The sequence below is a fragment of the Typopeltis vanoorti genome, chromosome 16, assembly GCF_054136105.1.
Source record: "Typopeltis vanoorti isolate ZY-2024b chromosome 16, IOZ_Tvanoo_1.0, whole genome shotgun sequence".
Lineage (NCBI taxonomy): Eukaryota > Metazoa > Arthropoda > Arachnida > Uropygi > Thelyphonidae > Typopeltis > Typopeltis vanoorti.
Window position 1 is genome coordinate 66,223,361 of NC_143564.1, and position 26,862 is coordinate 66,250,222.

The 26,862-nt window shown below is 34.9% G+C and overlaps 2 protein-coding genes across 2 annotated transcripts in view; one reads left to right on the top strand and one right to left on the bottom strand.

The window, feature by feature from the left end:
• The window catches only part of LOC150098090 (ras-related protein Rab-1C-like), a 134,423-nt gene that overhangs the window by 91,984 nt on the left and 15,577 nt on the right, over positions 1 to 26,862 (top strand). The window lies entirely within an intron of this gene.
• LOC150098091 (tyrosine-protein kinase Fer-like) overlaps positions 1,373 to 26,862 on the bottom strand; it is a 222,119-nt gene continuing 196,629 nt past the window's right edge. The window contains exons 17-18 of the mRNA XM_090406102.1: positions 11,853 to 11,975; positions 1,373 to 3,962 (exon numbers count right to left, since the gene is read on the bottom strand). Of these exons, the coding sequence (XP_090262228.1) occupies positions 3,817 to 3,962; positions 11,853 to 11,975 (269 nt within the window). The 3' untranslated portion in view covers positions 1,373 to 3,816. The remainder of the gene's footprint in view (positions 3,963 to 11,852; positions 11,976 to 26,862) is intronic.

Genomic DNA, 26,862 nt, shown 5'->3' on the forward strand with positions numbered 1-26,862 from the left:
TATATGAAGTGACCTGTTCTTGTGACCTGGCTTACTATGGATAAACAGGAAGAAATGTTGACATCTGTCTTGGAGAACATAAAAAATACATCCAGCTCTATCATTATGGCATTGGGTCTAACAGAGACCACGATACCCCTCCACACAGGATCAAATGGAAGAAAGCAAGTGCTACACATAAGTCAGAGAGAATGTTTTTGGAATCAGCAGCAGCTTTAAAACATACTCCAAATCATCAATTTACCAAAAATCTGGAAGACAGTCATTTTAAGATCTAATTAATATCGGTTTTACTCTCTCTTTACCCAACAATGGATGGTGCAATCAGGACTTTAGTTCTTTGTGTTGCCCATTAAAAAAAATTGTAAACTGCTCCCACGACTATACCAAATTGTTGTGCTCTGAAGATACTGGATATAATAACAGTTAATATTAGCGAAATATCAGCTAATAAGTTAATATCATTCTATGTTGTGTCAGTACCATTAAATAAACAAGCATGTACTAGTAACAAACAAGTCTTCTACTCATTTAACAGGATTTAGTCCACAATTTTTTCAGTGGGTATGGATTATGTTATACCACATAGTAACACCTTGAAAGGTTTTTTAATTTTTAAACCAGCATGTGATACTGGACATTTGTATCATCTAAAAACTTATTGAATTCATGGTAGTCGGTTACTATCTCGAGCTACATCCAGACTCGTCTCTGTGCTGTAGCCACTGTTATCCATCATTCCTTAGCCACAGAATGATTGAAGAAGTCTCTTCTTATAGTGGTTCATTACATTCATCATTGCTTCTACAGGGATTGCAGCTTTGATAGATGAGTCAAACCTGCAGTCAGTTAATAAATTTTGCCTGCAAGAATTCATGGGAACTTCTGAACTGTCAGGCTTTCCCACTGAGAATCACCCATTTGTAGTTGGTAATGCAATCATGAATTCTAAATTAAGAGAAGGGAATAAATTTACTGACTGGAATAAAAAAGAAAAGAAAAGAGAGAGTACAAAAAAGCATTCAATGTCTGAAGATTGCAATAATGACAGTCACGAGATGAATTCTCAAGATCTACAGTATTTGGACCAGAAGATGAGGTATGTAATCAGCTATTCCTTGTGTAGTTAGAGAAGGCTGATGCCAGGAAATTATCTTTGGGTGATGTTCCAGTGGTATGATGTGGACATGATGTAAAATTAAAGGTTTATGTGATGATGGCTTCATCAAATGCTGTGAGGTGTTTTTTAGTTCAAGCTATTACTAACCTAAACTCCTTGCAAATCTGTAATACTTATAAAGAGTTCACCAGTTGGAATTATAATACTATGTGTGCATACTTACAAATGAATACATAATTCCTACTTAATATATTATCACATGAGAAAATTTTTTATTGAGTTTTAGATTCATGATACATTTAACTTCTTAATGGCAACTATATGATACAAAAAAAAATGCCAATTCATTTTCCTAATAAAAGAATATAAATGTACACTGATTTTAAGCAGTATCTTCAAATAATGATCAAAAATCTTATTTTCAAGCATTCTTTGAAAATAAGTTTTATAACCTAAGAAATGGCACTAACATTTTAAAAAAAATTTCAATCAGTTTGTCCATCTTGTACAAGAGGGGGATTGATTACATAAAGTATATACATATGCTTTTTTAAAAGGCTAACATTTCTGTTCATCACATTCATATATTTCATTTTTTATATTGTATCAAAAATAACTGATTCAAAAAAATGTAAATTTTCTTCATAAACGTTTCATTGTGTTAATATATATTATAACACATACACTTTTATTTAATTATGATTAACTACAAATTGTCACCCAAGCAAATAAGTTGGTCAACATTCCTTTCTTCAAATGTAGCCCTAGGTAAAAAGAATGAAAAATAAAATAACAGTTAAGTTCAAAAATCTTACTTGTCACAAAAATTTGGTTTAACTAGCATTCTTAAAGTCTGTGAACACAGCATCCCAAAATACAAATGACTGTTGGACGTACAGCACAGGACATGTCCTGAAGACTGGAAAGAAACTTGTGAAAACTTATGAACCTGCAAAGTTAATTTTTGAATTTGTAAGACTTAGTGGGTTCAAGAACAAATATATATATACATACATACTGAAAGATATGTCAAAAATATGAAATCAGTGAGGATGACTAAAGTTTCTAGATTAAGGCACCTACAGAAAAACAATTTCTTCTTTCTTTATTCAATTCTTATGTTCTTTGATTGGTACACACACAAACTTGTAATAGAGCAAGTTTGTTTCATTGGTTTGAAAAGTATACTCGAATCTGCTATCTTCTCAACAGCTTCTTGTTTACATCCATATTTTATGCTAGCATAAGCAAATAAAAGCTTATGACAGAACAACTTAATGACTAAGCTATTTGTATACTAACAACAGAAACTTTATATCAAGTTCCTCTTCCTTCCTTTCTTTCCCATAATACACTGTATATTACCTTCACAGGTATTATGTATAATACCATACATTATGGAGATTATTGCTTTTTAAATTCGCTTTGATTTTTATTGAGGTAGAAGCTAGACTTGGGGAGATACAGGCAGCTATCATATTTCTCAAGCTATTTTGCATGCTGAAAAAAAAAAAAAAAAAAAAAAAAAAAAAAAAAAAAAAAATTCATTGCACAGCCATCAGAAGAAAAACAAGACAAAAAAAAAGTAATTGCTTGATAGATACTTGCTGATAAAGCAATAGAAAATCTTTTCAGTTTCAAGCATTCTTGAAACATAAATTATATACTAAAAGAGCATAATCAAATAATATTCTCTGAATTGAATACTTCAAATTCAGAAATGGCTAATAATAATTTCTGTCAATAACATATCCTACTAGAATGATGAGTCATTTTCAAAATTGCTATATTTTTGAAAATTTTCACCAAGTTGCATTTCTGATTTTTTGAATAAAATGCTTTCTTTAAACATTCAGTATGCTGAATTAGCCTTAATTCTGAGCAGATTAAACTTCAACGACATTTACAATGACCATTTCTCACTGTCAAAGCAATAAAACATTTCCAAAAACTATGTTCAGATAGTTCCACATGGATTACCAATGTTCAGACTGAATACCCGACCAAAGGCTGTAGTTTTTGTCCTCACAAGGCACTCGTGTGCAGTACAGATATATATGATACAGAATTGTGAGCAAGTCTGAATTCGTTCCTATTAAATGGATGTGATACCGAAAATGCAAAAATTATGGCATTCAATGCATATCTAGTTGTGACCTATTATGTTACAACAATTTCTCTAAACTTATGTTTCTCAACCACAGGGCACAAAAAAGGTTTAAGGGGAGGGAAAACAACTAAATTAATTCCTGAATTTTGTTACTCCCATTCTTTTTGGGTAATTGAGCATAAGTGTTTTAAATATCCACGCTGATTTCTTTCTTTTCAACTGTTTTTATAGCATCAATACAAAAAATATATATTTGGCCTCAAGTGTTTCATAGCTTGGCAAGAGTATGACTTGATTTAAAAAATGTTGAAAAAACTTCTCTAGACAGTATAGAAATAAATGGCATTTTACAGAATTGAGCTTTTTTTCTTTCTGTTTTTGCCTCTCTTTCTGCTTCCTGAATTTGATCATGAATCACCAATTCAGACTTGATACCAAAGACCACTGAATATGAACAACCAGGTATCAGTCAGAAAGCACAACTCCATTAAATGGGAAGGAGCAAATGGATGCATTCTTTATACAGATGGTCAATGACTTTTAATATTCTTCATTAAAATATAATTAACACAATTTACATGTAATTTCATTGTAAATAAGTTGCTGCTATATTTTCTAAAGTTGAGCGAATTTCTTCAAAATGAGGTCTTCGATCCGGATCATAATCCCAGCATCTCAACATTAATTCATAAACACAGTCAGGTGTCATCTCTGGTGAGGGAAGACGGTAACCTGAGGAAAATAAAATTTATTTAAGCATTTACAAAGTAATGATACAGTGAAGAACATTTGTATAATTTATCATTATTGTCAAATAACAAAATTCTATATTTCAATAATTATCAGTCTTTGAACAACTTTTTCCCTGCACTGCAATAAAAGAATCAGTTTATTTTTGTAAAACTCAAAATCACTGCATGTTATTTGTTTGATATGTAAACTCTATATTCACAAAGTCTGTGTTTCTGATACAACTGCACTATTTCTACACATAATGAGCTAACTTGCTATTCATTTAAGATGGAAAAGGTTCTCTAAGTCAACAACATGATTCATGAAACACTGGTTTTTTTCCTCGAGAGTAGTTCCAGTATTAAAACAACAACAAAAAACTATTAGTTCTACACTTGTACATATCATCAGGAAATTTTTAGATACAAGTTAAATGTCAAGAGACCTTTACTGTATCAATGCTAACAAGAATGAAATCAACAGTTGAAAAATGGTTTAACAATGAATTCATGATGGCATACATATTTAGCTGGAACTATCACATTTCAAAACTTATGTATCATAGTCAAGGTCTATGTGCATGAAATTTTCAGGAGCATTGATACTTGGATTTTATTGTAATGAGTACGTGAGCATAGTATTTCTGAAGTTTCCTTGAATTTTCTGATAAAGCAGTAGTGGTCTGTATTGGCATTATGTGGTTGGCTGAGTGGTTACTCTTCAACCACCAGACTACAGGTTGAATTCCTACTGCAGACATGAATGTTTGTGATTGTCTTTTGAGGAAAATGTTTCATCACTCATTGTGAGACCAACCAAATTTAATGCAGATTTTATTTTCTAACTTCGCACTGAAACAGTGTGATGCACTGTTATCCCACATGTAGGATCAGTAGAGGCCTAGGCCCCAACAATATTCTGTGCTATCCAACTCCAGACCTGGATGTGCAAAAAGTCATTCTCTTGTAAGTCCTCCATGCCACTACTGTGTCCTGTAAAGCACACAAAGAGAGTATCTTAAAATCAGCCCGAGAGAGTCTGAAGCTTAGTAGATCTATATAACTCTACCTTAATGCCTTTAAGGGGTGCTTAAAGCTGTATAACTGAGAGAAGACCTCCACATAGCCTTTAAAGGAATGCGGAGAACCGACCATGGCTTCTGACCTAATGGCCAATCCTCACCTTCTCATGGTGCACCCTGTTGGGTATCTACCTGGATACTGAACGAATGAAGATGGGCTGGCAATTTGTGATTTAGCTGACCAAATTTTATTCTTATTGGCTTAAACCAATATAGAAAATGATGGTACAACATGACAAAATTTCATGCCATCTGAGACGTCGCCCGGTTAAACAAGGTCCCCGTTGTTTTCACCAGGGAACCAGGGCGAACAGCGAAAAGTCAGCTATTGGAACAAATCTGAAAGCACAACCCCCAACAAAATGATGGGGGTGTGCTTTCAGATTTGTTGATAATTACGATATGTTGATAGTATTGATCTTTAACTAGAGTTAAAGATTGATACTATCAACATAAGAAGCTTGAATGGCAAAGAAATGGAGCTAGCTGAGGAATTAGATAAGTACCAGATCGACATAATAGGGGTGACTGAAACAAAAAAAGACAAAAACTGGTGAGATCTTTCTGAACAATAAATACAAAATGTTATATTCAGACAATGACAATCAAGGAAAAGAAGGAGTAGCCATAACATTCAACACAAAATACGAGACTAATCTTCTTGAATGGCAGGCGGTCTCAAGTAGAGTGATGTGGGCAAATATCAGAATGGGGAATTGGACAATGAGACTTATTTGTGCCTATGGTTCTACTAAGGTAGAAGTGGAGGAATTTTTTGATGCTTTAGAAAAAGCAACTGACACAATGAAAACTGAGTGTTTCTGGCAAGATCTATGCAAGCATACTTGAGAAATGGTTGAGAAGAATTGTGGAAGAAAAGCTTGATTCACTTTATGACAAATAGTCGAGAAAGCATGGGAATATAAAAAAAATCTGTATTTAAGTTTTGTCGATCTGGAAAAGGCATATGACAAGGTGCCAAGAGAGAGAAGCTATTCAATACACTACAGTTATATGGTGTCAATGGGGACATTACATCAAGCAATACTTAGTCTTTATTTGAGTTGTAAGTCAGCAGTTAGAATTGAAGGAAGTACATTATCCCCTCTGTTATTCATTATCTATATGGATCACATTATGAAGGAAAGTGGTATTGGAGATGTTAATGTCAGCTCTTTGCTTTATGCTGATGATGTTATACTTCTAAATAAATCCGCTACAAGTTTGCAAGAGTCCCAGACTAAATTGAATAACTGTTGTAATAGATATGGTATGAAGGTCAGCAATGAAAATAGGTAGAATTGTTGAAAATGTCAATTGTGTTGTGAACAGGGAACCTGTGGAACAAGTAAAACATTTCAGCTACTTAGGCACGATTTTTAGTGAAGATGGTAAATTAAATATGGAAATAGACAACATAATCATCAAAGCTGGTATGGTAGGAAGTCAACTGAATAAATTCATATGGAATAAGAGAGAAATTAGCTGTATACAAGGCAGTGTTCAAACCAGTTTTAACTTATGGATCTGAGAGCTGGGTCAGAAGTAAAACACTTGACAAAAGACTAGAGACTGCAGATATGAGAGTCCTGAGAAAGATTAGAGGTGTGAACAGGTGGCATCCATGGCAATATCATATTAGCAAAGCTAATCTCAGGTGGTATGGTCACTTAAACAGAATGGGCGAGGAAAGATTAGCAAAACAAGTGTTCTCTGCCAGGTTGGCAGGAAAACGACCCAGAGGAAGACCAAGATATAGGCGGATTGATATGGTACAATGTGCCTTAGACAATAGAAATATAAGATCTGATAATGATAATATTGGAGTCTTGACAAGTAACAGACTGATTTGGAATAAAAATTGTAGATAGGAAGTTAGTAATGATGTAAATTTTTCATGTAGTACTATTATATCCTGTACACCCCTTGAGGGTACATGTCAGGAATTTGATGATGATAATGCCTTTAAAAAGATACAATTGCAGAGGTAAATTTTGGTATGATGTTCTTCTTTAAGTAGCCATACCAAGTCTTGATTTTCAGTATAGCAGGCAGCTTTTTATGGTGGTGTGTGTGGAGGGGGGGTAGTAGTGAGTGGTCATCCAACACCCAAAGCTTGTACATCAATAACGACTAACTCATCTCCTCTCTCTTTCTTTCTCTCCTCTTGTTATCCAGCCTTTATTCTTCAACCTAACCTATTCTCTATAATCCTCACTATTGCATTATGTCTTCTGACATACTTCGTGTGTGATAAGAGAGCAAGATGAGCCCAAAGTTTCTATACTTTGACAGCCTGCTCTGCAGTTCTTGTCATCACTTCTTCCCCCGAGTTATACAAGCTTGAATTGGTAGAGCACTGATTCTTGTTGCAATTACATATATATATGTATGAAACCAGGCATCCTTGATCTGTTAACACTTAGAGGGAATGTGCTTAGATTCTTGTGATGCAACTTTAAAGCCTACCCCCTACGTTCATCCAGGGCAGTTGTAATTGAAGTAACTTGAAAAAGTTCCACGTTTAGTCTCTTCAAACATGGAACTTTTTCAAGCCATTTCAATTTCTGCTTCAGAAGTACGTCTCACTGCCCTTAGGAATTCATGTATTAAAGATGATTACCAATGTACCTCTGGATGGAAGTGGAATATGAAGTCTTGGATATCTTTCCAGAAGAAGAAATGATGGATACTGGCTGTCCACAATTTTCAAATTTAACTAGCTGCTCACACTCACTTTTTCCACTGTTTAAGTGGGAAACTGATGACAACCTATTTGGTCACCTTCCTGTTATATCTACTCTTCTACATGGATAACCATGTACTACATTATGGTAAAAAGTTGAGCATACTGACTTTTCAACATTAGCAATTTCTGATTCTGCAACAGATCAGTGATGCAGTGGAGCACATAACAGAGTGTATCATAGCAGCAGCCACAACTGCAATTCCTAAGTTTATCTAAGCCATAGTAGAATGATGACTCAACACCAGCCAAAGAAGTCCAGAAGAAAGCCAAGGGTATTTTCCACAGAAACACCACAACAACTAACTTAAGACAGACACATCAAAGCCAAAAGGAATTCTGGATCCAATTTACTTTTATATCAAGATCCACCAACAGCAAAGAAGTGTATGAAAAAAATCTGGAAAATGAAAGGCAGATATACCACCCATGGTTCTCTATCCTTGAACACAGTGGTTGCACAGCTGTTGACATACTCAAGACTTTTGCAAAAACACTGGCTACATCTTCTTATCCTTCCAAGTTCCTTGCCCAAAAAAGCAAATCATCAGATCTCTTTTTCTTTAAACAGCACAGATTAATACAACAGACTATTTACCAAAGAAAAAATGAAAGATGCTTTGCTTAAAATGTTGTCCAACTGCTTTTGGACCAGATAATATCCATTATGAGATGGTAAAACATCTGTCAACATCACCCATGGATTAAATGCTCCACCTCTACAACAGAATTTTCTGTGAGAGCATATTTCCAGATACCTGGCAAAAGGCAATTATAGCTGCCTTTCCTAAACCAGGGAATGATCCAAAATCCCCCCCCCCCCAAAAGGTTAACTCATTTTTAATGGTTTCTGGAGAAAATCAACCTCTTTTCCAGAACACAATATGGCTTCAAAAATATCATTCTTCGGTTTTCTTTGTATAGAAAAAACATATGACATTGCTTGGAGATTTGGAATCCTGGACGACTTGCTTTGGCCTTAGAAAGAATCTCTCTATCTAAATGAACTTTCCAAGTTCAAGTGGTTTCTGCCCTCTCCTTCAAGAAGAGGGAAAGTATCACAAGATTCTAAGTGTTATGCTTTTTGCAATCAAGGTCAACTCAACAGCAGAACAACTTCACAATCACTGTTATAAATTTCCTGTTGGTAATGCCCTATATGTGGATGACTTTATCATCTTCTGTCTCTTGTGTAATATGTCCAGGTGGCCTTATCAATGCCTTATAAAGAGGCGAAGTGAGTTCCATATCCTTATGTGTCAATGTTCGTTTCAATATCATAGTTATCCTCTGTGTTGTATTTGCAATTTCTGTTATGTAATTTTAGTATGAACTTCAACTTTCTAACCACCATAACTCCAAGCATAATCCCACCAATGTAATATGCTGTTGGACATCGCATAACTTTACATTAAATTGACAGCCATCATCATTTGCCCACTGCTACATCTTATTCAGATCATTCTGTAAGCTTTGTCTATCAGTAATATCTCTGATTGCCCTACCTATCTTTTCATTATCAGCAAACAATTGGCAATCTCCTGTTGGATGCTTCCCATATCATTAACATATAGGTTAAACAACAATGGTCCAGTCCATTGATAAGTCAATAATAGTTTACACTCCAATCCCATGTTCTACAGTTTATGCAATTCTCTTTATCCAACTCAGCTGTAACAATGTTATAAAATATAAGCAAATTGCTAAAATATGATCTCTCTCTCTCTCTGGTAAACCACTGCTGTTTCTTGCAGAGTATATAGCCTGTCTGTCAACCCATTTCTATGCCAGTTCTTACCAACCTTCACAATCAATCCTGCAATACTGACAGGTCGATAATCACACACATCAGTCTTTGCACCACTCTTGTGCAATGGGATTATCATACAATCTCTCCTAAGCTGAGACTCAGAAGATTATCTGAGTCTCAGCTTAGGAGAGATTGTATGATAATACTGATTAGGAGACATTGTATGACAGTACTGATGAATGACCTGAATTCTTATCCAGGTCATGCATCGGTACTAGAATCCCTTCCTCATGCCCCTCTTCATCCAATGTAGTGGTCATGTGCACCATCTTATACACACCAGAATAATAGATCATCATTTATTTCTGACACACGAGAGTACTGTCTACGTTCATTCTTTTTTTTTTTTTTTTTACTTGCAACATAATAATAAAATTCTTTTGGGTTGCCTTTAGCCTACTCATCCAATTTACCTTTCCGTACATTATTCCTAACTTTTCTGGCCTGCACCTTATATGTTTTGGAATTCCTCTCTCTTATTCTGATGATAATCCTTCCATATCTTCTTATGAGTCTCTTGCTTAATAAGGTAGCACAATTCACTCTCAGCTTGTTTATTTTTTGAATTCTAGAAACACATTCAGATACCTCTGATTCAGAAGAATGACACATTCAGATGCCTCATTTAAGCATCTTTTCAACGCTTCCATTCAGTAACTGATACCATGTGACCAAAGATATGATTCTCCTGAGTTTGTCATAATTTCCAACTCTATAGTTCAGTGTGTAATCTGTCCTAATTGGAACATCCATATAGTTGGCTACTTCCCAGGTCAGTACAGCATAATAACTGTCACTAATTGGTGGTGACAGTGATTCAGCAACAGCTGCATAAATAAACTCTTTCATTCTTATCACGAGCTTTCTCTATTACCAAATAAATGTTCGGATAATTTGTCACCCATAATAATTACTTGTTTATTACCCATCATGGTAATTTGGCTAAGCACTTCATCTCCAGCAACTGAACCTCCAGGTTTTAGCAACACCTCGCCATGTATTTCATTCTGTTAGCCTCCCATTCACACCAACTAGGGCATTATTATCATTATAGCTTTCATGAGTTCCTATCCTAACTGGACTCAAGTCACCTGATATCATTAGGAGAGGAGGAGATGTACTACAATCTCTTCTGTCATTCCTAAAAATACTATACCATTTACACCTGATTACAACTACTACATCTAACTCTGAGAGCCAGGCTTCACAAATGCAAATAATTTTAGGCCACAACATATTCAATAAAATCACAAACTCAACCCCTTTGTTTCTAATGCTCCTGGCACTTGTGTATAAACATAATAAGTTACCACCTCACTTTTTCATGTATTTACATCTGCAGTCTGCTCGGCTCAGTTGGGTAGCTTTCTCTTTTCTGTTCCCAAACACTCATAATGCCCAACCCAAAGCATAGTCCATATAGAAACATTCAAGTAGCTAAAAGCATTTTATCCTAGTACATCTTTTCTGCCTATCCAGCAACTTCTGTAGGCAACCCTCATAAGAAGCCTTTCCCACACCACTTAGCACTGTGGTCACTAGCTTCTGGATCCTCTTCACGTTTTTGAGGTGTGGAAGTGGAGACGATCCACAGTAATTTAGATTTGGCACTATCAAAGTCTTGTAAAGAGGTATGATAACTTTTTTATCTTTGCTTGTTAGTGTGTTCTTCAATAACTAAGTAATTCTACAAGTGCAAATTTGACCACTTTTGGAATATAGCCTCTGAAATTCAACTTCCTATCCACAAACGCTCAAATCCCTGTAATCTTTTACTCACAAAATGCATTCCATTATCTTTGCCTATTATCAGCAAACTGAATATTTCTGTTTTAATGATTAATGCACAAATTAAATAGCAGTGTCCAGGTATAGAACCCTACTAGTCAGCTGCCCTTGTATTCATTCCTATTTGCTCTACTAGTGCTCTTTATACAAGCAAACCTCATTTTCACCAAGGGTTTTTTTTTTTTTTTTTTGTTACAATAAAAAATCAGTTTATATAAGCAAAACCAAATGAAATAAACATAATGTTAGGAAAGCAAAGACAATTCATGTGGTAGATGCTTTTTATCACTTGCATAAGACTACAGCTAGCTTAATTGGTGCTTAATTCACAAAAATGGCAACACGGGGTTCCGAGATTATCTAACACCTGATCTTTTCCACTCATTAATTTTTAGAATTTTAAAGATAGTAAAGCAAAACAGAATAACATCCAAAAGAAATTAAAGTTTGGCTTTGATAAATTACCTGAATCAATCATTTCTCTAGCCTTGCTATTAGACCATCCTGAGTAAGGAGTACTACCAACAGAAAATACCTCCCACATAAGGATACCATAACTCCAAACATCACACATTGTTGTGTATCTTCCTATATATTTAAAATGAACGAAATAAATTAATTAATAACTAAATAAAAAACTAAATATACACACACCTGACATACCCTGCTACCTAAGTATTTACATCACATAATAATGCTTATGCAATGGTATATAGATAGTGTGTGTGTGTGTGTGTATATATATATACATGCTAACATTCATACATTAATTCATGTTGAACACAATGAAACAAGTGCTGAGTGTGCCACATGGCTTTTTTTTTCCCTCCCATACAACCAATAGAGACACCTTTAAACATTTTAGTTCAAAAATAATGCACACAGTGTATTACTGGCAATGCAGGACCAACCCTAGGCTCCACGATGGAAACTGTACAAACCACGGTACATCGATGTGGAGAATACCAGAGAAATGTCATTTATTAGCAGCATGCAAAGTTCAGCAATAGCACTGTTATAGTATGAGGCTGCTTTTCCAAGCAATGAACATTCATTCACTGTGGTATACTACACTTCTAATGCTTTGATAATGTTAAGGAGATGAGCATAGCTGGTACCAACACCACAACCATAAAGTAAAAGTTATTTAAATTTAATTCAACATGCTTTACAAGATGGTTTGTACAAAATCCTGATCTTCTAGATCCAAAAAGCTAATTATATATTGCATAACAGATCAGGATTAAAACAAACTGTCCCCTCTCCAGTACAAGAGATGGTGGCAGCATTATGAAGTATCATTTCAATATCTATCAACACTTTGCACAAAGCATGTCTAGGAGACTTGAGACAAATGTGGTGACTGATTTGTAAAATAAAGTGCATTTACCTTTAGTTGTGGTAATATACATTGGCTTTTTGTCTACAAATAGTGTGTGTGTATAAAAAATCGTACAAATTAGAGTATTACTTGAGGTGATCACATGCTACTCTTAATGTGTTATAGCCCGCATTAGTAAAACTGATCACAATAATATATTTTTTTTGTTTTTTCCTTTTATGTTATTATATATTATAATAACATAAGTGCATATAATCAGGGGCAGTATATTAAGGATCTCCCTCAATTGTTTCCATCTTTCTGTGTTTCCTTATGCCAGAATTCTCTACTCATCTCCACTAGATTGACCTTCCATCCTTGTTCTCTCTCTCTCTGGTCATCCTGACATTCATCTTCCTTCATATGGATATCACTGGGTAATTGTCTTTGTCCATCTATCACTTTACATCCATGCAATATGTCCTGCCCACCTCCATTTCAGGTTTAAAATTTATTCTATACCCAACACTTTTATTTCTTCTCCCATTCACAGGCCAAAGTGATTAACTCCACTTTTTGAAATTTTAGTGCCAAAGCACTTGATTGATGCATAACTTTTTATATTTAAAATAAATTTCCTTAATAATTAGACTTAACACCACTAAATGAAAATTTTTTGGCCGTAGAATAATTAATAAATTTATTTCAGAAGCCAATGTGATTAACCCATTACACTTAAGTAAATCATTGTAATAATGGAATTCAAGAGCTTATAAGAATTTAGTTAAGAAATTTCTTAATGCAACAGTATATATTACACAATGGTAAACTGTTTACTGTTATCCTGTCATAAAAAAAAAGAACTACAATTAACATGTTAAACACCAAGCCCACTTGGGTATCTACCTGGACACTGAACGAATGAGGATGGACTGGCAATTCAGGATTTAACCAACCAAATTGTATTCTTATTCGTTAAACCAAAATAAAAATGATGGTACAGCATGACAAAATGTCATGCAGGCTGGGGCATCGCCAGGGAACCAGGGAAAACAGCGAAAAGTCTGCTACTGGAACAAATCTGAAAACAGACCCTCAACTCAACAACACCAGAGTTAAAGATCAGTACTATCAACATAAGAAGCCTGAATGGCAAAGAAATAGAGCAAGCTGAGGAATTGGATAAGTACCATATAGACATAATACAGGTGACTGAAACAAAAATGACAAAAATTGGTGAGATCTTTCTGAGCAATAAATACAAAATGTTATATTCAGGCAATGACAATCAAGGAAAAGAAAGAGTAGCCATAGTATTCAACACAAAATACAAAGCTAATCTTCTTGAATGGCAGCAAGTCTTGAGTGGAGTGATGTGGGCAAATATCAGAATGGGAAATTGGACAATGAGACTTATTTGTGCCTATGGTCCCACACAAGGTTCTACTAAGGTAGAAGTGGAGGAATTTTTTGGGGCTTTAGAAAAAGCAACTGACACAGTGAAAATGGAAAAGTTGGTGATTTTTTTCATTTCCTTTCATACTCTGCTATTTAGATCCCCAACAAGGGGATCTAAATAGCAGAGTAGGAAATGATTGTCAGACATGGGAAAATTTGGAGAAAAGAGTAAAACTAATAATAATGGCAAATACCTGTTGGATTTCTGCTCAGGACATGGACTGGTTATTACTAACACCATGTTCCAACATAAAAATGTGCACAAATTCACATGGAGAGAAGAGGCAAAGAATAAGAAAAGTCTCATTGACTATGTTATTGTTGATAGTGATGTTTTCTCCCTGGTGCAGGACACCAGAGTGTACAGAGGAGTTGAAATTGGAAGTGATCACTATTTAGTCTTGAGTAAGATAAAATTGAATTTCATATTAAAAAGAATAACATGTAAGAAAGTTTTAAAGCAAATAAAAGTTAAGCAGCTCTCAGATGTGAACTGTAGACTAAAATACACAAAGATTATTGAAGAAAAAATGAAAGAGTTTGATAACAGTAACCAAACCTTGTGGATTCAGTGGCAAGCCTTAAAGAAAACCCCAATTGATTCAGCTAGAGAGGCATGTGGTAAGGTTAGAAAAATCACAACTCCCTGGTGGACACAGGAAGTTAAAGAGGCAGTGAAGGAAAAGGAGAAAGCATATCAAAAGTTCCTGGCAAATAAGTCAGCTTGTGTTCTTAGAGAATACAGAGACAAATGTAAGAAAGCTAAACAATGTGTAAAATTAGCTAAACAAAAGTCATGGGAGGACTTTGGTAGGAACACAGAAAATTAATATCAAGAAGGTGGTAAGATATTCTGGAGGTTGTTGAAGAAGCTTAGGAATGGAGGAAAGAGTGCTGCAAAAGGAGTTAGAGATGATAAAGGTGACATGAAAACGGAAGAAAAAGATATCCTTGAAGTATGGAGTAATTACTTTGAAAAACTGCTAAATGAAACAAGCAGTGATGACAGCACAGTGGTAAAAAACACTGGCCAGGCATGCAGTCAGGAGTACATATCCATACTTGAAATGTAGAAAGGCAGCAGGAGTAGATAATATTCGACCAGAAATGCTGAAGTATGCTGGTATAAAAGTTTTACTGTGGCTGCACTACATAGTTCAGAATGCCTTGACAGAGGGACGAATTCCTGATGATTGGAGTAGAGCTCTAATAGTACCATATATAACAAGGGAAATAAAACTGAATGTGAGAATTACTGAGGTATTTCCCTACTGAGTGTTCCTGGCAAGATTTATGCCAGTATACTTGAGAAACGGTTAAGAAGAATTGTGGAAGAAAGGCTTGGTGAAGAACAAGCTGGAATCAGGCCAAATAGAGGCTGTGAGGATCAGATCTTCACTTTACAACAAATTGTTGAGAAAGCATAGGAATATAACAAAGATCTGTATTTGAGTTTTGTAGATTTGGAAAAGGCATATGACAAGGTGCTAAGAGAGAAGCTATTCAATACGCTACAGTTATATGATGCCAATGGGGCATTATATCAAGCAATACTTAGTCTTTATTTGAGTTGTAAATCAGCAGTTAGAATTGAAGGAAGTACAGGAAGATGGTTTAATGTTAAATTTGGTGTGAGACAAGGATGTACATTATCCCCTCTGTTATTCATTATCTATATGGATCACATTATGGAGGAAAGTGGTATTAAACATGATATCAAAATTGGAGATGTTAATGTCAGCTCCTTGCTTTATGCAGACAATGTTATACTTCTAAATAAATCCGCTACAAGTCTGCAAGATTCACTGACTAAATTGAACAACTGTTGTAATAGATATGTATGAAGGTCAGCAACAAAAAGACAAAGACAATGAAAATAGGCAGAATCTTTGAAAATGTCAACTGTGTTGTGAATGGAGAACTGGTGGAACAAGTAAAACATTTCAGCTACTTAGGCACGATTTTTACTGAAGATGGTAAATTAAATATACAAATAGAAAACAGAATTAACAAAGCTGGTATGGTAGGAAGTCAACTGAATAAATTCATATGGAATAAGAAGAAATTAGTCGGAACACTAAATTAGCTGTATACAAGACAGTGTTCAAACCAGTTTTAACTTATGGATCTGAGAGCTGGGTCAGAAGTAAAACACTTGACAAAAGACTAGAGACCGCAGATATGAGAGTCCTGAGAAAGATTACAAGCGTGAACAAATGGCATCAATGGCAATATCATATTAAAACCGATGATATTAGGAAAGAACTTGACATTGTCAGCATCCAGGAATGCATTAGCAGAGCTGATCTCAGGTGGTATGGTCACTGAAACAGAATGAGCGAGGAAAGATTAGCAAAACAAGTGTTCTCTGCCAGGTTGGCCAGGAAAACGACCCAGAGGAAGACCAAGATATAGGCGGATTGATACAGTACAAAAGTGCCTTTGACGATAGAATTATAAGATCTGATAATGTTGGAGTCTTGACAAGTAACAGACTGATTTGGAAGAAAATTGTAGATACGAAGTTAGTAATGATGTAAATTTTTCATGTAGTACTATCATTATCCTGTACACCCCTTGAGGGCACGTGGCAGGAATTTGATGATGATGAATATTATAAAATGTAATACATTTTATATCGTTGGTCACCAATGTGGCCTGAACAGAAAATCATTGTTGGTGACAGGCACTGCGCTTAACACGTTAATGAGTTATTTTCACTTGCCAAATCAATTAACTTCCTTAGTTATGTTAAAATGATAACAATTATTCCAAGGATACACTATTTTATGTATTTTAGATGTTAGATAAAAGCTATTCCTATAATAATACATTCTACAATGTTTATTTGAATTTAAATAAGAATGTATATTATATTAATTTTCTCTACTTTGTTTTGTGGAGTTAATTGATTTGGCAAATGAGTGGCTCATATCATCATTCTTTATTCTGTCTTGTATGCCTCTCTCCATTTTATGCACGGTTTTCCTCATTCTGCCAAATATTTGTTCGGTTATTAGCCATGTCTCTGATCCATAGGTTATAACTTGGATGATACAATGGTTAAAAAGTTTGACTCCATTTTCTAGTTTTATTTGGCAAAATGAAAAGATTCATTTTGCCAAAAGCCACCCAGCTTAGCTGAATTCTTCTCTTTATTTCTTCATAAATGCTTAATTTTATTAATGCAAAAGTTCTTACTAAATATATGTATTTCCTTTGTTATTTGTCATTATACTAACAGATATGAAAGTATCAAATATGATACTGTATTTAATTCATTCATCATTTTTTGCTGTTTTACAATATTGTCATAAATGATTTAGTTTTTTATTTTTACCACTGATGTTGATCCCTTTGTTTCTCCAGTCTAGTTCACTCAGGGCTTTTTCTAATACTGCATTGAATAATTTGGGTGAGATAGTATCTCCTTGGCATACTCTTATTTATTTGGAATGGACTGATTTTTCATGTATTTTGTTTATCAGCTGTATATACTATTAGCTTATTCCATGTTTCTTCATTGCTATTCGGATTGTTTGCTTTTCAAGTGAATCAAATGCTTATTTATAGTGTATAAAACCAAAGTACAGGGGTAAGTTGTATTCTCTGCATTTTTCTCTTAGAATCAACTAAGTCCAGCCTGTCCATTAAGCTGATCCAATGATCTGGTGATTCTTTCCATAAATATTATTACAACTTGAACAGCACATAAACCTTTAATCTATCAGTAAATCATTTACAGCTTTCAGCACATTACAAAACCACATGTATAACGTGCAACATTCAATGTTCGAAATGTCTCCCTTTTGCCTTCATGTGAGGCCACATACCGATGGTGGCATGCACATCATCCAACAGAAATGGTGCCACTGCTAGCTCTAAATCTACCTTCAGGCTGGGGTGTCATTTCTTGCAGGCTACTCTCTCTCTTTCAAGCTCTGACCATAATTTGAAGTTCAGTGGATTCAGATCAGAACTTACAGATGGTGATATGTGGGTAAGCACATTTGCCACCAACCACTGCTGTGTGCTGTTGGAAGGTCCACTGCCTACCATGAAACAAGATATTGTTCAGGGCCTGGCCATACCATAGGTTACAGTATGGTGTCTTGATAGACTTTGGCAGAGGTTTTGACCTCCCCTTTCTCACAAAAATGCAACTTGGATACTCCCTGATACATCAACCCCCACTGATGTGAGGTGATGGCCTCTCTGAATCGTGAGTGCTATGGCACATGCTGTGTAACCATCTGGGACATATACCCCACCCGATCATTTGGTAGTGAAAATCTTCTTGTATGTTAAGAGGATATCTCTATGTCTGTTGTTAGCATATTGCCGAAGAAGTGCCTTTGATTTTATAAGTTGTGGTGTCAGGAAGTGTCCAGTAGAACGACAACAGGCTCTCATCCCAAGGTCATCAGTGAGCGCACGTGACATCGTTCTCTGATAAACACAAGAGGATATAAGAATATACATTACCTTCATAACTCTGCTACTAGTATGTTTTTTCTTGTGATTATATCAGTTGCTTTAATATCATTTTTGTTCTAGGTGTTTATCAGAACTTTCCACATCCTCCCCTCATATGATGAGGTGTGAATAATGGCTAGTGTGTCTCAATCTAGGGTTTCCTGCAGTGAAGACACCATTATATCACATGCGTTTTTATCTTCTAATATTATTGTTTCTTTTTTTGTTGGTGTCTCTTGTTCCATGTATCATTTTATCTTGTTTAATACAGCAATCCCTCAATTAATGCACCTAATGCGTTCTTTAAAACAGGTGCATTAATCGAATATAGTAACCTATGGGAAAATGTATAATTCATTCCTCAGATTTCTTTTTTGATCCTTAAGTTTTTTTTATAAAAGAATTAGGGTATGTCTCAGCGCCTAGTTAAAGGAAAACCATGAAGCTGAAAGACAATAAAACATATTCAGAATATAAATTTATTATTCTGCTTCTTAACAGAGAATTGAGCTAACGTAGTTTGGCGGGCATTCTGTTTCTTTTTTTCATACAACTGACAGTAAGGTCCTATTGTCTCTTCTGCAAATTTTACTGGTTTTCTCTTCACCAGGGTCAGTCTCTAAGCATTGCTGCTTAAAAACTTCGATTGTACGAAAAATATTTTCAAATTATTTCTGTGAAACCTCTGGTTTTGTTGGTGATTAAATTTTCTTCAGGATCTTCCCGCTGTGCATCCAAATTTAGCAGGTCGTAATCGCTCAACTTCTCAGAATGAGATTTAATTAACTTAGAAAAGCCTCTAAAATCATTTGCACAGTGTGGAAGAATGTGCTACCAAACTGCTCGCATATTGCTAGCAGTAATTTCATTCGACTTTATAACCAGGCTGAGATTTTTCTGATTTGGCTAGAAAAGTCGTGGAAGGCATTCACTTCCAAAAAAAGGCCGGTTTCATCGACATTGAATATTTGTTAATCACAATAGTCCCCTTCTTACACAATTTTATTCCGAATTTCTGGATATCTCCTTATCTGCACTTGCAGCTTCGCCTGTGATTAGAACATTATGTAGGCTATTTCTCTTTTTGAAATGCTCAAATCACCCAGCACTAGCATGGAATTCTTCTTCTTTTCCATCATTGATAGCCCTTTCTTTCAAGATTGCAAAGAGACTTAATGCTTTTAATTTAATAACGCCAGTGTTTAGTGGGATCCGTTTTTGGTTACAATCTTCGATCGATGTAAAAAGAAGTCTCTCTAATTCAATCATTATAATACTTTGCTTTCGAGTGCATGCATGATGAACTTGAAGCGGCCTTACCTTTCTCTTTGTATTCAGCAGTTGATTCACCCATTTTTGTATTCTTGTCCTATCTTTGCTCATTTTTCTTTATTATTTCAAGTTTTTCTTCGAATCATTTTCACTCACTAATTCTTACTCATGATTAAAGGTTAGGAAAATAATTTAAAATAAAAAAGTAAAGAAAACAATTGCACGAGATATGGTCAGCAGACGACATAAATTTTGGCGGTAAATTTGGAACATATTGTACATGGAAATAGTACAGTATGCCATTAAAAAATAACTTTGTAAAATGTTTTAGTTATGTAAAATCCATAACTAAATTATTTCATCCTGGTGAGCGATTTTTTAAAATAGTTAGCCATAAAAAACATAGATCGAAAATTTTTAAAATCTCTAACATTTATTTTTAAGATGTATATAGGCACACTAATCGAAAAAATATGACGCACTAATCGGGGGATTGCTGTATTTGTTCTGTTTTATATTTCTTTTTCCTTCTCTGATGTCTTTTTTTTTTAAAGCATCTCATTAACTCTCAAGTTATCTGATCACAGAAATTTTAAACTTTCTGGATATCTGAAACCCTTAATTCGAACACAAAAACATAATTTTAGTTGCCAATTTTCTCCAAAAGTCATAACATAAAATGACAGACAAAATGAAGATTGGTTTATCTCCTTTAAGGTTCAGAACTTCATAATTTTTTTATGTGAAATACCAAAAAAAAAACCCCGAACAATCATTAAAACAACAGCTATCCAGTCATGATTGTGATAACTACAATGCTTTTCTGTCTATATGAAAGACTTCATAGATATCCACTATCGAGTTCTAAAAATCTCCCTCATTTCTCACAGCAGCATTGATACAGTGCTCTTCTTGATCCAGTATGCATTATACTTTCAGTTTTTGCTTGTCATAAAGCAAGAAATATGAGCCTACATTTCGTGTTATCATTAAGGTGCTTTATTTAAAAACAGTAAAACTCCACGCTTAAAGCAAAACAAGTAAGTTGTTCATATCATAAGGCAATCTGCATATAGACAATCTTGTTTAAAATAAACCTTTCCTTTAGTGTTACACGAGCATTCATTTTAGTAAATTATGGAGACTACAGCAGTGTTAGTAATAATTAGTTGAATTTTCCAATGTTAAGGTCAAGCTATATTACATGCCAAAGTGACACATTGATTTGATCAATCGTTATTCTACTGGCCTGACCTCTCGTGAAAAAAAAAAAAAAAAAACTACATCTAATTATAACATCAGAGAACAAATTCACATAAAATCTTTTAATACAACAAAATTGGTGGCCTAATCAGTAACTTAATATAGGTGTTTATTATATTAAAGCTAAGATCCTAGATTACTACAATCCTAATGATAATTAACTTTTAGACCAAAAGGTTATGTGCCATTCATATTCTTAGACCACCATTATTGTTAAGATTATTATTATATAGGCACCTCCATGGAGTCCATAGACTCATCGCACAATCTATATGGACTCATCCAAGGATCCACTTTGGAAGTGGATCCTTGGATGAGTCTCTTGATATTAAGGTTGTCTATCTCAAAATTAAGATAGACAACCTTAATTTTGCAGGAGTTTTAAAGGTGGCATTAAGGTTGTCTATCTGTAGTATTCTGTTTATTTTATCTGATATCCTTTATGGAATGGCTACAGTTTTATTGTAATCTAGTTTGTTTTTAAGTGGAGTCTTGTGAAGAATTTTGTTAATAGTATTTTTGCTATAGCCATTTCTGATAACTTAAATTCATGTTCAATTGCTTGCTCACTAGAGAAAACTTTAAAGCCCTGTTTTTTTTTTTTTTTTTTTTTTAGTGTTGGGTGGTGGTAAGAGTTTATGTGTAGGCTTATGATAAACAGCGAAAGGAAGACGTGTGATGAGTTTATCAAGAAAAGGAAGTATGTTCTGGCTTTCGATTTCAGTTGTATATTGTTTACTTAGGTGGCTGAGGAAAATGTCTAATGTCTGGCAATCATGGGGCCAGATAAAAGCTTCAGTGTATTTAAGCGACTTTGGGTTTTAAAGTAAAGGAATCTAGAGCAATTGATCAAAAGCTTCCACATAAAAGTTAGCAATTGGGGCAGATAACAGTGAGCTCCATGGAAGTGCCTATTTTTTTTTTGCAGATAAAAAGTATTTCGTCACACAAAATAACCAGAACATGGTACACGGAAAAGAGTGTTGTGATATTGAGTGGAACATTTGTGAAAAGGGCAAAGATATCAAAACTGATTAATATATCACTTTTTTCCAAGTATTATGTCCTTAATTTTGTTTACAAAAATGTGTATTTTCAATATAGGATGGGGCAATGACCATCAGCTGAAGAAGTACATTCTGCTTGTGAATCTTGGGTAAACCATAAATTCTCAGGAAAAGAGCTTGGTATGGAAGTAGCTTTTTTAAATTGTATCTATGGGCCAGGATGTGAATGATTTAAGTAATTCTTCTATTTTCTTTTTAATCCAATTAGTTGGGTTAATATATCAAGTTTATAGGTGTCCCTGTCTGAGACTAATTGATTCATTTCTTCTAGGTAAGTTGTTCAATTTAAAATAACCATGGCACTACCTTTATCAGCAGTAGTAATTTAGTATTGTTTAAAATGTTAGAGGTTTCTAAATGTATTTTATCCATTATGATGGTTGAAAGAAACCTTACACTTTTTTCAATGTGGTATATAAAATCCAACTTGTTAACAATCCTGGGTGCCACAGCAAAGTTTAAGCCTTTACTAAGTAGCGAGAGTTCATTACTGTTCAGGGCATGGCTAGAAAGGTTAATCACATGACTTCATTGAAGGCAATTGGCTGCTGCTCTTATCTTGCTATTATCCTCTTTTGCTAGTAGTTGGTTGAAAGAGCAGCAATATTTAAATAGCCAATGGACAAATTTAAATTTCTCATCATTGAATGACTTTGAAAACAACCAACCATAAGCCAAGTATACAATTTCTCCCAACCACCATAAATGATAAAATATGATTAGAAACTACTAACATTTTAAGCAACACTAAAGCAATAACTACCGAATTCTTTAAAAGCAATTCGGGGCATCACAATTACTAGAGTTGATAAAGGCAGTGCTATGGTTATTTTAAACCGAACAACTTATCTAGAAAATATGAATCAATTAGTCTCAGATAATACCAACTATCAACTCGTGAAATATAACCCAGCTAATCAGATTAAAAAGAAAATAGAAGAATTACTTAAATCAGTCACATCCTGGCCAGCAGATACAGTTAAAAAACTACTTCAGCACTACATTCATTCCCCAAGAATTTATCATAGGTCATTTCCCCTCCTATATTAAAAACATCATACTTGAAAAAAAGTAACTTATTAGTCAGTTTTGAAGTCTCTGCCCTTTTCACAAATGTCCCACTGCATGATATTTTCTTTTGCAGGACAAATTCCCATCCGATATCATGGTGCTCTTTGCCCATGTACTATATGCTGGCTATTTTGTAATACTTTTTACCTGCAAAAAGAAGGCACAGCCATGGGCTCACCATTATCTGCAAGCTTCTGAGCAAAGTGCTCTAGATTCCTTTACTTTAAAACCCAAAGTCTAGCTTAGATAAGTTGATAATTTTGTTATCTGCCGACATGGTTGCCAGATATTAGACACTTTCCTCAGCCACCTAAGTGAACAACTCAAATCAAAAGCCAGAACATACTTCCTTTTCTTTATACATTCGTCACATGTCTTCCTTCTGGCAGCCTTTCTTTCACTGTTTACCATAAGCCTACACAAAAACTAGATGTCATTAACACACTAGAAAACCAAGCTTTAAAGATTCGCTCCAATGAGCAAGCACTTAAGCATGAATTGAAAAGTTATCAACAATACTTTCCTGAAAAATGCTCATCAACCAAAAATACTATAGAAATATAACCTTAATGTCACCTTTAAACCTCATGCAAAATTAAAGAACTCATCCAAGGCCTCCACTGGCCCATGTTGGGATATACAGTGAAACAGGATGCACAATTTCTATCCAAAAAAAAAGAACATAAATGGCACATTAAATTTAATAACTATGAAACATTCATGATAGTTTCTGATCATGCTCTGAATACTCTGCAAAGGTGCCTGTTGTTTACATCACACCAAAACATGGTATGAGCATAAATTTAAAGAGGCTTAAAGACCCTGGTCTAAAAATCCTAAGAATATGGATGGATGTATTCTACCCACATAACCTTTTGGTTTAAGAGTTAATTATAATTAGGACTGCAGTAATCAAGGATCTTAGGTGTTTGTTATAATAAAGCTATGTTAAATTAGGCCACCAGAGGTCAAGCCAGTAGAATAATGGTTGATCAAATCACTATGGCATACTGTTTGAAATGTAATATAGCTTGTCTTTGTATATTCCAGATGATGACCTTAATATGAAGGTTGAAACATTAGGAAATTAAAGTAAATATTTCCTTAAGGATGAAGAGGCTCACCACAAACAGCGACCCTACTTAAGTGGGAAAAGCTGTGAAAGAAGATTCCCAACATGGTTGTAGTGTCTATAAATTACCAAAATGAATAACAAGTAATTATCATAATCATTTTCCTGAAATGTACCTTCAAGGGGTGTTCAGGTTACTATAACAGCATTACATATTTATTAATCTACTATCAACATTTTTCCTCCAGATTGGTCTGTTACTTGTTAGCAAGGGAAGTGGCAATGCCTCTGACTAGGCTGTTTAATTCAAGTCAGCTCTGGTAGAGTGCCAAGGGAATTGAAAGAATGCAAAATAATTCCCTTGCAGAAGGGTGGTTCAAAGAGTACAGTAGTAAATCAGGCATGGTGGTAAAATTGGTTAAAAAAGAGAAATCAAGAATGGGTTGATAAAAATATGATACTTTTTAAGGGGAGCAACATGGCTTCTGAAGGGTCTGTCATGTCATAATTTACTGTCCTTTTTTTTTATAAGAGAAACAGCACAGCTGGATAAAGGAAATGGCTACACAGTAATTCTGCTGAATTTTGTAAAGGCATTTGCAGAATAGTAAGTGGAACTGTTATGCAAATCAGAACAAAAATAACACGGTTAAGTGGCTAGCTGCTGGACAGATATCAAAAAGTGGTATATGGAGGGGCAGAACTTAAGTACCACAAGGTTTGTTTAATTTGTACATAAATGATATAGGAAATATTCAGTTGTTTGCTGTTGGTGCAAAATTAGGTAGAGTAATAGTTAATCAATGTGGAGCGCTTGTAGGATTCTCTAAATAGGCTATCAGTATGGGCAAAAGATGAATGTGGAGAAATGTAAAGTTTTGGGATAAAAAGACTACAAGCTGTGTATCACATTGATGGCACTGTAGTCCAGGAAATAGATTTAGGGTTGATGGTAGACAGAGAGTTAAAGTTTACAGGACATATTTCTAATGTTGGCTATTTAAGAACACATTAAGAAAGAGATAATGTGCATCCTTGTTTCACATCTTCCTGCGTTTCCTTCAATTCTAACTGCTGACTTTCAAGTTAAATATAGATATGTATTGCTGTCTATACTGTTCCATTTACCCCATATATTCATAGTGTTTTGAAAAGCTTTTCTCTGGGCAACTTGTTATGACTTTGCCAGATATACAAAACCTTGTCATATTCCAATGATTTCTCAAAAAGTGAAAATATGATCTTGGGAACCTTTATTTGGCCTGAACTCAGCATGTTATTCTCTAAGTTTTTCTCTTCCGCAGCTTTTCTCAACCTCTTTACAATTATTTGTTCTTTAAGAGATAGTTGTACCATGAGAGGTTTCTTTAATTCACATAAAAATACAAGGAAATAAGTAATAATATTTATTTAAAGCCATATACATGGTGATTAAAATTAAAATATCCCTGTTTAAGGCCTTGTGGAGCACTACCCAGTCATCCAAATGCTGTGAAACTTTGCAGAAGCAACAACATAAAAAAAAAAAGCTATAGGCCAGGGAGTACGGGGGAAGATATTGAATTCATGCATCAGCAACTTAGTGATTATTATGGGGGATTTTAATTATGGTGATATCAATTGGAAGGAGGAAATATCACGTAGCAAAAAGGAAATGGAGTTCATACATCTTCTACGAGATAATTACTTGAAACAGCACGTAACTGAAGGGACACGTGGTGTGAGAGTGTTGGACCTGGTTATTGGTTCAGAGGTTATATGCATAAGTAAGGTGTCCTCGTTACCTCCAGTTGGTGAAAGCGATCATGTGGTATTGACTTGGGAGGTTGCAAAATCTGTGGATTTTTCTATTAAGAAGGGGTATGTACGGAACTACAGGTTAGGCAATTATAACAAGCTTCGGAGTGAGCTTGCAGCCATCCCATGGCAAAACATATTGCAAGGGAAAGATGTTAGCAGTGCTTGGGATAAAATCAGCGGGTATCTGAGGAAAGCAATATCAGATTGTGTCCCTATGGTCAGGAGGTCAAACAAGGCAGGCATTAGATGGATGAGCAGTAGTATCAAGCTTGATCTGCAAAAAAAGAAAATGTTATGGAGAATTTACAAGGAGAAGGGCGATCAGGACACCCATGAGCAGTACAAGGCTCAAGCTAGGAAGGTTACCAGCATAGTAAGAAAAGCTAAATCAGATTATGAGAAGACCTTAGCCAAAGAGATCTTCTGCTATGTGGCAAGTAAGAGGAAGAATGACTTCGGAAGGATAACCTTAGTGGGTGCTGATGGTATTGAGGTGTCAAAATCAGATGTAATAGTCGAGTTACTGAGTGATCACTTCTCAAAAGTCTATCACCCAAGTGAGGATATCTCTATACCTATAGCAATACCTAATGTGAGAATTGAAGCTAAAGAATCAGAGGTATTAAATATATTGCAAAACTTAAATGCAAACACTGCGGTAGGCTTAGATGGAAT